This window comes from Fulmarus glacialis, unplaced genomic scaffold (genome assembly GCF_000690835.1).
Source record: "Fulmarus glacialis isolate BGI_N327 unplaced genomic scaffold, ASM69083v1 scaffold27400, whole genome shotgun sequence".
NCBI lineage: Eukaryota > Metazoa > Chordata > Aves > Procellariiformes > Procellariidae > Fulmarus > Fulmarus glacialis.
The window spans coordinates 8,812-20,893 of NW_009187559.1; the positions used below are offsets into that span (position 1 = coordinate 8,812).

At 41.7% G+C, this 12,082-nt stretch overlaps 1 protein-coding gene across 1 annotated transcript; it reads left to right on the forward strand.

Annotated features, from left to right (window-relative positions):
- The first annotated feature begins 283 nt into the window (after nt 1–283).
- SNX5 (sorting nexin 5) lies at nt 284–8,808 on the forward strand. Its single transcript, XM_009575644.1, has 12 exons — nt 284–388; nt 900–1,010; nt 1,601–1,712; nt 2,044–2,167; nt 2,806–2,901; nt 3,778–3,883; nt 3,963–4,038; nt 4,891–4,930; nt 5,016–5,102; nt 6,215–6,374; nt 7,139–7,224; nt 8,246–8,808. The coding sequence occupies exons 3-12, from the start codon at nt 1,639–1,641 to the stop codon at nt 8,291–8,293; spliced, it is 897 nt and encodes a 298-aa protein (XP_009573939.1). The 5' UTR covers nt 284–388; nt 900–1,010; nt 1,601–1,638; the 3' UTR covers nt 8,294–8,808.
- Nucleotides 8,809–12,082: the final 3,274 nt, after the last annotated feature.

Below are 12,082 nucleotides of genomic sequence, written 5' to 3' on the forward strand. Positions count from 1 at the left end.
ATGTTTCTTGTGAGAGAAGACTTCCCAAATACCTCTAGTGTGAAATCTAACAATCGGTTCTTCAGGCTTTAAGCTAACAAGCCTTTTTCCTTTCCTGCATTTGGAAGGGAAGGCTTGTCAGTGATGTGCAGGTAGCGTCAAGGCTGTCACGCTTGTCCATAGTGCTATTCCTGGAGGCAGTGGTTTAGTGCAATGTGGTTTTTGTTGGCAGCTGATGACCAGTCTAGCTTCACTAAACCTACTTGATGCTTGACCAAGGCTTATATTGTGAATTCTGTTGCAGCTGAGGTCTGTATCTGTAGACCTGAATGTTGATCCTTCTCTCCAAATTGATATACCTGATGCCCTAAGTGAAAAGGACAGAGTGAAGTTCACTGTGCATACTAAGGTAAGATCATGGAGTAGGAAATGGTCTTCATAAATGTTATGCAAGTAATCTGTGTGTTTGCAATACACATACCTGTAAAGATGGGCTTGGCAATGAAGGAAATCTAATTAGATGGAGCTTTTCCACTTAAAGGTGGCCTGAGGGTATGTATTTGCAGAAACTTCAGATTTCCTAAGACTTGAACACTCTCTGAATAGAGGCAAGGTAGCTGATACACTAGATTGGCTTTGCTGAGGAATCCTAGCTTGACACCAGAAGGCTGGGGGGTAGGGGTGGGGAAACCAGCTACTCTGAAACTTCACAAAATAGACTGCATTAATGCTGTTCCAGAACAGTGCCTTTTCTTTAAATAGTCTCCTTAGTAGTAAGGCGCTCGAATGAGTGCCAGCTCAGCTAAAAGGGAGTAGGCGAGGCTCTTACTAGGCAAAATAGCTTCCTTTGGAAATGGACAGAACTGTTTCTAAAAGCACTAATTTACAAAACAGTAGGGCTTCTATATCTTCTCTTCCAGACTACACTGCCAGCTTTTCAAAGCCCTGAGTTTTCAGTTACAAGGCAGCATGAAGACTTTGTGTGGCTGCATGATACACTCACTGAAACTGAAGAATATGCAGGACTCATTGTAAGTACTTCCTCAAAAATATAATTCTAAATGAAAGACTATGGCGACTTGAAGTGCATACTAGTAATGGCATAAAGTCTGCTTTACCAATGTTAGTAGTGTTTCATGACTTGGGTATTTCCTATGCTTCCTTTTGCCTTAATTCCCAAACAACTCGAGTGGTATGGCTCTGTTAACTTTCCATATAGATTGGAGCAGCAAAAAAAGCTTGATGCTCTGAGAGTTCCTGACTCTATGGTGGTATTAATATCTGCCTGAAGATAATACACTGAAATACTCTATTAAATATAGTCTTTCTTTTATATCATGATTCTTTAGGGAGGCCAAAGAAGATGGCTGGCTATGGGGTGGATTATAGAGGCTGTTCCTCTTGGTTGGTTTCCCTCCTGGGGCAGAGGTAGCACAGAGCTGGGAGGGGCAAACAGGGGCCTAGACATCAACATGTCTCTAGAACCCCTGGGTGAAGAGCCTTGCTGGCCTGCCATGACCAGGCAAAAGGGCCTCCTTCCAGAGAAGGCTAGAAGTGATTTTTGGAAAACTTTATTTGCTAGCATCTATCACTAACTAATTCCTTGGCTAGATACCTCCAGCACCTTCAAAGCCTGACTTTGATGGTCCCAGAGAGAAGATGCAGAAGCTAGGGGAAGGAGAGGTGTCTATGACAAAAGAAGAGTTTGCCAAAATGAAGCAAGAGCTGGAAGCGTAAGTAGAATGGCTCTGCTGCCAAAAGCTGCACTTAAAGAAGTCTCCTGGGAGAGCAACTTATTTGGTGGTAACTGATCTTGAGTGTGACTGTTTTGAAGGGTGTCTGCTGCTGCATAATCTTTAAAATCCTGGAGCTGGGGTGTTGCCAAAAGTTTCTCTCAAACTGGAAAACTTTCTAGCTAAAGAGATTGAAAATAGCTTCTCTATCACTAGCTAGCTATTTCAGAAGTATGCTGTTGAATATTTTCACTGTATAAATTTAAAGCAATTCTTTGTATATTGAAGAACGCAGTGCAAGAGAGGATCTCAGTCTGTTCTTTCCTTTCAGTGAATACCTTGCTGTCTTCAAGAAGACTGTATCATCACATGAAATCTTCCTTCAGCGGATTTCTTCTCATCCTGTGCTCAGCAAAGATCGCAATTTTCATGTTTTCCTGGAGTATGACCAGGATGTAAGAGACTTTTGGTTTTTTTTTTTCCTCCTCTCAGAGTGAGGCAAGGTGTTAGGAGTCACTTTTCTGGGCACCATCAGAATGCTATGTAAATCTACGTACAGCATCAGCAAGCAGATGTTGCCAGTACTTCTGTGAGATGATTAAAGGATGAAAGCCTGACCCTTTGACCTTTTTCTGCTATAAATCTCAGTGTTTCTTAATCCTAGTCAAGTTGGTTAGGAAGCTAACTTTGTAAGTCTTGACATTTTAGGAACAAGTATGGTTCAGGTGTACCTGTGCTGTGTGTTGCATGGTCCTAAAATGGAAGAATGGAGGTGTATTAAAGTTAGTACTGCATCTGTTTTGTGACACCTAATTATGAGTGATGGGTGCTGGTCCAAGATATGTAAGAAGAAACTGAGCTGTTTCTGGGAGTGGGAAAAATCTGTGGCACAGAATAGCTTAACAAATTCAAGTCAAACCATTTGTTTCATGAGCCATCTTTGTACAGCTTATATGTATTATGGAGAGCTTGGAAATTAGCCTGCTCTGTCATATGCTAGATATAAATGATGTTACAACACTGCAAGTGTCAATATAGTCACTTCTTTCCCCCTCTGGATGACTTTAAAGCTGTCCTGGCCTCTCTGTTGCAGCTGAGTGTCCGGAGGAAAAACACAAAAGAGATGTTTGGTGGCTTTTTAAAAAGTGTGGTAAAGAGTGCTGATGAAGTCCTCTTCTCTGGAGTCAAGGTAAGGTAGTTGATTGACCTCTTACTTGCTCTAATCTTGATTGTTTCTTGCTTCCTGCTCCAGGGAAATTAGTTATGTCTGCTTCAGGCTTGGTGTGTGTGAGGCTCAGTTACCAATGCTAACCTTCCTTGTTACTGCTGTCCCAAGTTGGGTGGAGTAGCCTATATTATTTTGACTTCTATAAAAATAAGATATTGAAGCTATAGGCTGTTAAACATTTAAGTGCATATTTAAAGTTTCTGGTGGATGCACAAGAGTTGCCTTAACACCTGATACTGGTGGGGAGGAAGGAATTACACCTTCAGCAAATGTGGTTGTGGCTCATCTACTTTGGAGCTCTGAACAAACATGATTTATGGGTTTCTGCTTGCACTAGATGAGATCAAATACCAAAGACTCCTGTAACTGGAACAGCTTCAGCTTTCCTTTCATGTTGCCATGGTAGCTCTTTCTAATAGACTTGCTGTCCTAAACACAATGTCATGAAACATTACAGTACATATAATGTTTCGTGCAGATGTGAAGCAAGTTTATAAACTGCTTACTGCTTAGCTACTGTGTTGCAGCAGGCCTGGGAAATAAAATTCCAACAGTTGGTAGCCCTCTGATACCAGCTTACTGGTTGCTTCAGACAACCTGCAGCGTTGAATAGTTGAGTGTCAAGTCCATCTTCACTTCATGAAGAAGAAACTTGCCAAATAGCTTGGTTTGTCAAACCCGTGGCTCGGGGTCTTGTCTTGAACTCTGCTCTTCAGTAGAGATCGATGGGCATAATGCTTAGGTGGCTGTGGTTATTTCTTTAGCCCTTCCCAAAATAGGGAAGAGCTTGTATTCTGCAGTATCATAACTGACTTAACAGGTCATACTCTCTTTCAGGAAGTAGAAGACTTTTTTGAGCAAGAGAAGACTTTTCTTGTAAACTACTACAACAGAATCAAGGATGCATGTGCAAAAGCAGATAAGATGACAAGATCTCATAAAAGTGAATCTTTTCAAAGACCTTTCTAAAGACTTTGCAGTCTTCCTGATTTCAGCCTGAAAACCTTGTCTTGTTCTTGCAGGTGTTGCAGATGACTATATTTATACTTCAGCTTGCTTGAACAGCCTGGCATTAGAAGAACCTACAGTTATCAAGAAGTAAGCAACTCTAACTGTTCATATGTTCATAAACATATTCTGAGTCTGGGAATATCAAGTTCCTTCTGTAAAATCCAGGGGATTGAGTCACAGCTGATTTGAGTTTCTTGAATTTCAAGCAAGTGGCACTGAAACTTTCTTTCCTCTGATGCTTCTGGTGCAACAGACCTAAAATTATCAATTGCATCTGACTCTTAACTAGCTGATCTTTTGCCAGTTGTGCCTAGAGCTGAATTGTGCTGGTCATCAAAGCTCCTTCTAAACAGAAGTCTCCTTGAATTTTTTTTCAGGTCACAAACTTCCAAAGAATATGGGAGAAAGGGGTTATGCATTTGTGTTCTAATGTGTTGTTAAATACAACCACAGCTTACGCTAGGCCTGTATTATCTTCTGGACCTTTGAAGTTCCAGAATAGCAGGGTTTTTCAAGCTATGGAAGCCTAGTCACCTTTTCTGAAGTGAATTTTTCCACCTCTCTAAACTTTGCTATCAATTTACCAAGACCTTGTTAAAACAGAGTATATAGCTGAATAAACAAGACAGTTCATCTGTCTTGGAGTGTAGCAGCAGGGAGATTCTCCACAAGACCTTTCTGATCTAGAGATCAGTGTTGTTACTTTAAATGATGTCTAGCTGCTCAATTGTAATTATCTGTTAGGCTGGAATCAGCACCTCTTGCATTGAACCTTTTGTCCAGGTCTTTGCCTAGACCTGAGTTCTTTTCAAGCTGTTGTCTGGGTCTGTATGGAGAAGTAAACTCCAGCCTTCAGCTTTTAGGCTTCCTGTCAGTTGATCCCAGCATTTATCAGACTAAGAAGTATCTAAAACTTATTTATACAATTTTTCCCCCTAGGTACTTGTTGAAAGTTGCTGAGCTCTTTGAGAAACTCAGGGTAAGAGAAGCTTGGGGGGGAAAAAAGAATCTCTGAATCTGGATGTTGCTATTTCCTGTTACATACTATCTGATCTCTTCTGTAGAAGGTAGAGAGTAGAGTTTCATCTGATGAAGACTTAAAGCTCTCTGAACTGTTGAGATACTACATGCTCAATATAGAAGCTGCTAAGGTGAGAACAGTTTTCTTTTTGAAGCTTAGTTTTATTACGGGCATCATGACTGACTCATGGTATTTTTTTGTGCTTTAAGACAGGAAGGTGGACCCTTGTTTTGCCTAGGAAACCTTGCACTCCTAAACTACAGCAGAATATAGAAACTATATATTGGCTAGCTGCAGTCCAGCCCACTTACAGAAGGGCTGTTTAAGATCTCCAACCAGTTTTTCTTTGGCATGTAAAGGAGAAGAACTCATTAGATTTCTGTAAGTTTGAGCAAACTGAATTTGAGTCTGCAGCAGCATTCTAACCCTTCCCCTTCCTGAGTACTCATGACTTGTCAGTAAAACCAGTGATGACTACTTAAAAATCCTGATGTAAATCCCAACTACTAAAGTACTTTATCATGAATATGCAGTAACATGTGAAGGTTATTGGAGTCTGGACTTCCAAGAGGGGTTTGGTAAACTGATGTGACTGCAAAAGCCTTGCCAGCAACTCTTTTCTAACCAATACTTGACTTGGCAAGGGGGTGACTATGCTGAGAAATGGTATCTAGGTATAACCTGATGGGCCTCTTCATCTAGTGTCATGCCTCTAATGTCATGTAGCCTGGAACATTCACTACAGGCTCCCTCTGTGTGGTGTACTGCTATTTAGATATCAAGACTATACTGCTGCTAAATTAGAGAAGAATTGGCACTGAGACCTGTACTGCTTCTCATGTCTCCGTTAGTATAGTGCTTCAGTCAAACTGTCAGATCTTCAACGAATTAAATGATAGTGTATCCCTTACTGGAAGTAGACTGAGGGAATTCAGAAAGTGCTATTACTCCTTAGTGGAGAGGCCCACCTAATAGAAGGATAAAGCTACTTTAAGGAAAAAACAATGCCTACAGTAGCTGTTGGAGTTTCTTGATTAAAGCACAAGTGGCTGTCCTGAATACTTGATATTGCACTGGTGAAAGGCTCCTGTTGCTATGCTAAGAGCATAGCAGGTTATAATAGCTTGTTGGAAGAATCTGCTGCTGAAAGAAGTGAAACCTCCTGCTGCTAAGATAGCTGTAACCTCAATTTAGGAAGTAGTCCTCTTAAGGCTTTGATGCTTTATTCCTGTCTACTTTCAGGATCTTCTGTACAGACGTACAAGGGCTCTTGTTGACTATGAAAACTCGAACAAAGCTCTAGATAAAGCCAGACTAAAGAGCAAGGACATCAGGCTGGCTGAGGCACATCAACAGGATTGTTGTCAGAAGTTTGAAAAGATTTCCGAATCTGCAAAACAAGGTAAAACAGGCTTTGCTTTATTAATGCTGAAGGGAGATCTTAATGCAGTCCAGGTCTCCATCTGACCTTCAACTACTGAAGGCTTCTGAACACTCTCTGAAGCAAGTTGTCTGGACATCCCATGGGCAGTATAGATGCCTGTAAAATTAATGCAGCTAAATATTTTTAAGAATAATTGTCTGAAGCAGAGCAATGTCGGTACTAGACCAACCTTAATTATAAGCCCCTAGTATTTGCTTTCCAGACTGATCTCTTGTTCTCAGCCTCTACCTGAAGGTAACTACCCAGGCTTCTGATTATCTCGATTAGAACTGCACAAACAGGCTTTTGCTCTGTCCCAGTACAGCTGAGTGCCTCATACAGAGTTTCAAACACTGGTTCTTTAGCAGATGTCTTTGGACAATATAAAACAGAGGAAACATGCTTTTGTGGTACACACGCTACTCCTTTAATGTTCTTGGTTTTTAAATGTTCTGTGTTCTCACAGAATTTCTGTGGCTGGCTTCTGTTTTATTCCAGTTATCTTCCTACAAAACCTTTCTGTCTTAGACAAGCTGTCTTGTTTCCTCACCAAGATGTCAGTGTCATGTGATGAATGCATCTTCTGGCTAGGAACAGCAAGACTAACTCTTGAACCTTTTTGTGGTCAAATACTGTAACTAGAGCTGTACAACAGAACTCATGAAACATTAAGGGGCATTACTGAAACTTCAGTCACACTTTGTACATCTATCTTATCTTTATTTGTTCTTTCTTCCCTACAGAACTGATGAGCTTCAAACAGAAGAGAATAGCAGCGTTCCGCAAAAACCTAATTGAAATGGCAGAACTGGAAATAAAACATGCAAAGGTATGTTCTTTTTGAAATTTAACAGGCATAGCTTGAGAGAAGTGAGTACTGTGTAACTTGGAGGATTTTCTGGGTTCCCTTTAAAACTAGGAGGTGTAAAATAGAACAGCTCTTTAGCTGAGATCTGAAGAGGGGAAGGAAAGGATATGAAAAGCTGTAGGGTGTAGTGCATACAAAGAACAAATGCTGACAGTCTTATTTGTCCTATGCAGAAAGTCTGTTTTCAGTGTGTCGCTCCTAGGACAGCAGCCTATTGCACTGCAAGTGAGAAGTCTCAATTTTGCAGGAAGTACACAACAGCTAATTTCCTAACTTCCCAGGAAGCAGCCTCATCTGTGGGGTTTGACCCCTCCTGCAACTAGAGGCAGCTGCTGCTTCAAGTGTTCCTGAGTGCTGTGAGAGCACATCATGCAGCTTGTGATCTAGCTGTCAACCTTTCTCACTTGCTTGTCAGTGAAGGGGGACACTGGCTTTATAGCAACCTCTGCCAAGCTTTACTGAGCAGGCTTGAAGTAGGCTGCAGAGACCACACTGCGTACTGCCAGCTTAATCCAGGAAAGTGTACACTGGTTACAGGGTCTGCTAATTCAGTGTAGAGAACAAAGCAGGAAGCCTCAGGAAGAGGTAACTGTGCATCTTCAGCTTCTTTGACGAAGGAAGGTCTAATTTCCCTCTCCCTGAGAGTCCTGGACTTCATCTCAGGTAGCTACTTTATTGCTGAGCTTGACAACACTGCTCAGTTTGGCCCACTTTAAAAACTTACTACTGTCTTTTGCCCCTCTCTTTCCCACAAACTGAGTCATGGTTGCAGGCCTGCAGGAAGAGGCAGACTGCAGACTGTATGATCTGGTTTTGATTCTTTACTGCTTGAATGCTTGTCTTTGCAGTATAAGCTCTTTATCATTGTCACAGGCTATAAAATCCTGGGATGGACCTACTATTTTGGAAGCTACTTCATTGTGGAAGTCAGGATTTAAATTATCAGTCATGCTCATCTGAAACTAATTCTCTTCCTTTCCAGAACAATGTGTCTCTTCTGCAAAGCTGTATTGATTTGTTCAAGAACTAAGGCGCCTTATTCTGAAAATGTGAAAAAAGCATCAATTGCACTCAATGGCCAGGGGCAACTTACTGGCTTGACTTCATTAGCTTAAAATAAATATTGTCACTGAGATTCTGTTTGGCTAATACTTAAATATGTTGATAGTGATACATTGACTTTCTTGGTATAAATGAGAGCCGAATTGTGTATGAATTGTCTGGATGTAGCTAACATCCTGTTGGCTGATAACTCAAAATGAGTCACATGTAAGAAATCAATTTGCTGCTGACTGACTTCATCTAGCAGAAAATGTTTTCTGAGAACTCCTTTTTTGCAGGATCATAAAGTAATCTGTCTCTTCATAGCCCTGATATATTTAAAACTTGCAAGTGGGAGTGACTTATATAAATGTAGTAATTTTATAAAGTAAATATCTTAACATTCCATTTCCCAGACAAATTTCTACTACAATATATTTTGAATTTCTATAACTACATTCACTATTTGTACACTTGGGCAATACAGCAAATAAAGATGTCTGATACAACAAGCTGTTGTATGGCAAGACTTTGTGTGGGATGTAAAACAACAAACTGAGGTTTCAGGCACAGACCTATCACAAATTAGTCATCACCTGGAGCTCTTCATTCAGAGCACTAGAGATAAATATTTGACTCAGTAGGATTGTTCTTGGAATGGATGTTGACATGAAATGTGGGGACTCCAGGTCATGTTGCTGTTTGAGTAGCTCTATTCAACTTTTGCTTCCTATATGCTGCACACAAAGGAAACCAAGCCTTTCAAAAGCATTGATATGTATAGATGGCTTGGACTCCTTCAGACTATTTTACCATGCTTCGTATTTTGTCAGTCTTTACACCTCCTGCTAGCAACAAGAGGCTGTTTAAAACTTCAGGGCTTCTGGAAGCATAGCTCCCTATAAGATAAACCTCCTTAAACTTATATGGCCAACTGGGTGTACACTGCCACAGCTGAGGCAACTCAGCCTATAAACCCCAAGGTCATCTTTCTACAGGTTGGCTATCATTTGGCATATGTGGATATAGGTCAGCGAGCCATACCCTTCTAAAGGCAGCTTTCTGAGTAAGAAGAGTTTCTAAGTCTTGCTTAATGTCATGTGACTAAACTTCTAGTCATGCTTGAAGTAGGCTATGTGGCTATGCTCTGGGCAGGCTGCCTGAAGCAGCTTCAACCAGAGTGGCTCTGAGAATGGGCATCTCGGCAGCAGTATCTAAGGAATGTTCAATCGTTTACTTTTCTGTGACCTATTTTTCTTTTTGGTACCCCATGAAAACTGTGTAGCTCTTACCAGCCACACCATCCTGCAGCAGTCTAGCTGAAAAATGGCTGAATTTTGTCTCCTTTTATCTTTGTTTGACAGTTTCAGGAACAGTTTCAACTTGTGGTTGATTAAGGTTTCTGGAGTTCAGGCTTAGCTTCTGCCTGAATAGCTCAGTTCCAGCAGCAGCCACATAAGTATATTGTTTGTGGGTATGTGGCCCCTGTATAGGAGAGAGCTGATAGGTAGCATTGCTGTCACCTATGACAGAGATATCATATAAACTCCTAGGCATTTGTCCTGGGGCAACTAGTGGCCCCACACTGGACAACTCATGCTGCCAAAGCTTTGACTTTTCCTAAAAAGGCACACTGTGCCTCTTGCCCTCACTTCTGGCTGCTTTATCCTAGGCTCTGCTGGTTTGCCAGCTGTGCCAGGATGAGCTTCTCCTAGTGTGCTGTGGCTTTTGGAAGCCATGGTTGCTTCATGCCCTCTTGCACCTATTGCCTATGGCATAGGAGAAGTAGCATCTTGCTTATGCTGTTTTACAGTAAAATACTGTTATATGCTGAGTGTTTCTGAGCCTAGCTCCAGTAGCTGGGTGGTCTTTGTGAATCAAAGTCGGTAGACAGGAACTTGCAGCCTATACCTAACTGCCTTTGGGCTGAGTCTGAAGAAGTTGAGCTCTGACTATGTTTATCCTAAGCTACTTAAACTCAGTTCAAAGGCCTTTCTTATTTTCTCCAGAGAAAGGCTGCAGGTAGTATTGACATGACAAACAACAGTTTGTGTCCCTACTCCATAAGCAGTCTAGACTATTGTGGGCTTCATGCACTGCCGGTAAGTGTGTTTGAAGCTTTAAGTGAGACATCCTTTTTTTTTTAAAAAAAAATATTCTTTTAGAGCTTTTCCATGAGATGTTTGCTCTCGTGTGGTTTGCACTCTAAATTCTTGACATAGCTTGACTTGGATTAAAGTATTTAATCTGATCAGATTAACGTATGCAAAAGACTGTGTGGATGCAAATATGGCTTTCTACTGATGTTGTAGTTGTTGTAGTGATAGTTAATTTACAACAACTGCAAGAAATGGTAGCTATAAAGCAGTCTCTGCCAATAACACTGTTGCTCTGAAGGAAGCTGTTTTGTGTCAGCTATGCCAGTAGAGTGCATTGCAGTCAGCTTCAATGTCTGAAATGCGTTCACTTGGAAAATACTAGTCACAGTACAGATCGCATTCCTGGAGGCCAGTGGGTGGCAGGCTGGGCCAGCTGCTGATAACTAATTGCACGACGTGTACCCTCAGACTGAGTTGTAATGAAGCTGTAATGAAAGGCTGCTGCATGCCCCAGTTTCTTACCTGGCAGCTGGACGTATGTTGATATATAAGAGAAATTAGCTGCATAGGTGAGCAGTCTGCTCATAAGGAAGGACAGAAATCTTTCTTCAACTACTGTAATATGACTGGACCTGACCTTCTTTGTAGCAGGGCCTTGAATAAAGCCTTAGCAGAACGAAGATCAGCACAGGCAAGTCAGTGCGATAAGGCAGGCTATCATCAATGTGAAAATAAGTTTTTTAGAAACATTGCTGAGACTTAGTTTGTAAAGGCTGGTTAGGGGAGATGAGAGCAGAGTTTCATAGATGTCCCAAACAAGGATTGAGTCTAGTGTACACATCATTATATCTGTAAAGCAGTTTACAAGTTTGTTGCTCTGGTTTATGGATTGCAAATTGACTTTGGAGAACAGGCACAAGCCTTATCACTGTGATGGTAACTGTGGTATGTGGCTTTTCACATCAGATGTCAGTTCCTTTCTGTCCATTTGAATAAGGTCAGAGGGAAAAGTAATGTTCAAGTTTACTAATGTTTGTTAGACATCCAGCTCTAGTGTTGATGAAGGCAGATGCTGATACTACCTGCAGGTAAGCATGCCATTGGCCTGCAGCACAAGTGCTTAGGTTAGTTCTATGCAATCCCTTCCAACCATGTTCCCTCCAAGAGCTTAAATAGCAGGTCTCTGCTAATCCAGCTTGCCTTGCCTGAAATGGGATCCCAGCAGCAGCTCAGCAGGTACAAATCTCCAGCCTACAGTCAAGGACATATTCTCTTAACACAGCTGGTAGCAGAGTTGCATCGCCTTGTACCTTGGTGCTGTGCTTGTGGCCTGCGTTATGGGAGATAGCATAGAGAAACTGCCCTCCAAGGGAGAATGTTTCTACTGGCATGCAGCTGCTGGGGTGCATAGGGTGTTACAGGATACAGTGCTCCCTTCTCCACATGGTACGTTTGGCATCTAGCTTTTTTCTTCAATCTTGGGGAGGAGCAGATGTTTTTCGTCCTCCCAACAGAAGCATGGATCCTGAGGAATCCAGCTGTGTGCTCAGCATTAGAGAGTAAGGAGGTGATTCGTGTCCTTGGACAGCAGTAGCACATCTCTGCTTACAGAGAAGCGATGATGACTGTTGGGATGGTGCAGGCAAGGTGGGCTAGAACCAAGTCCTTGGGTGCTGCAG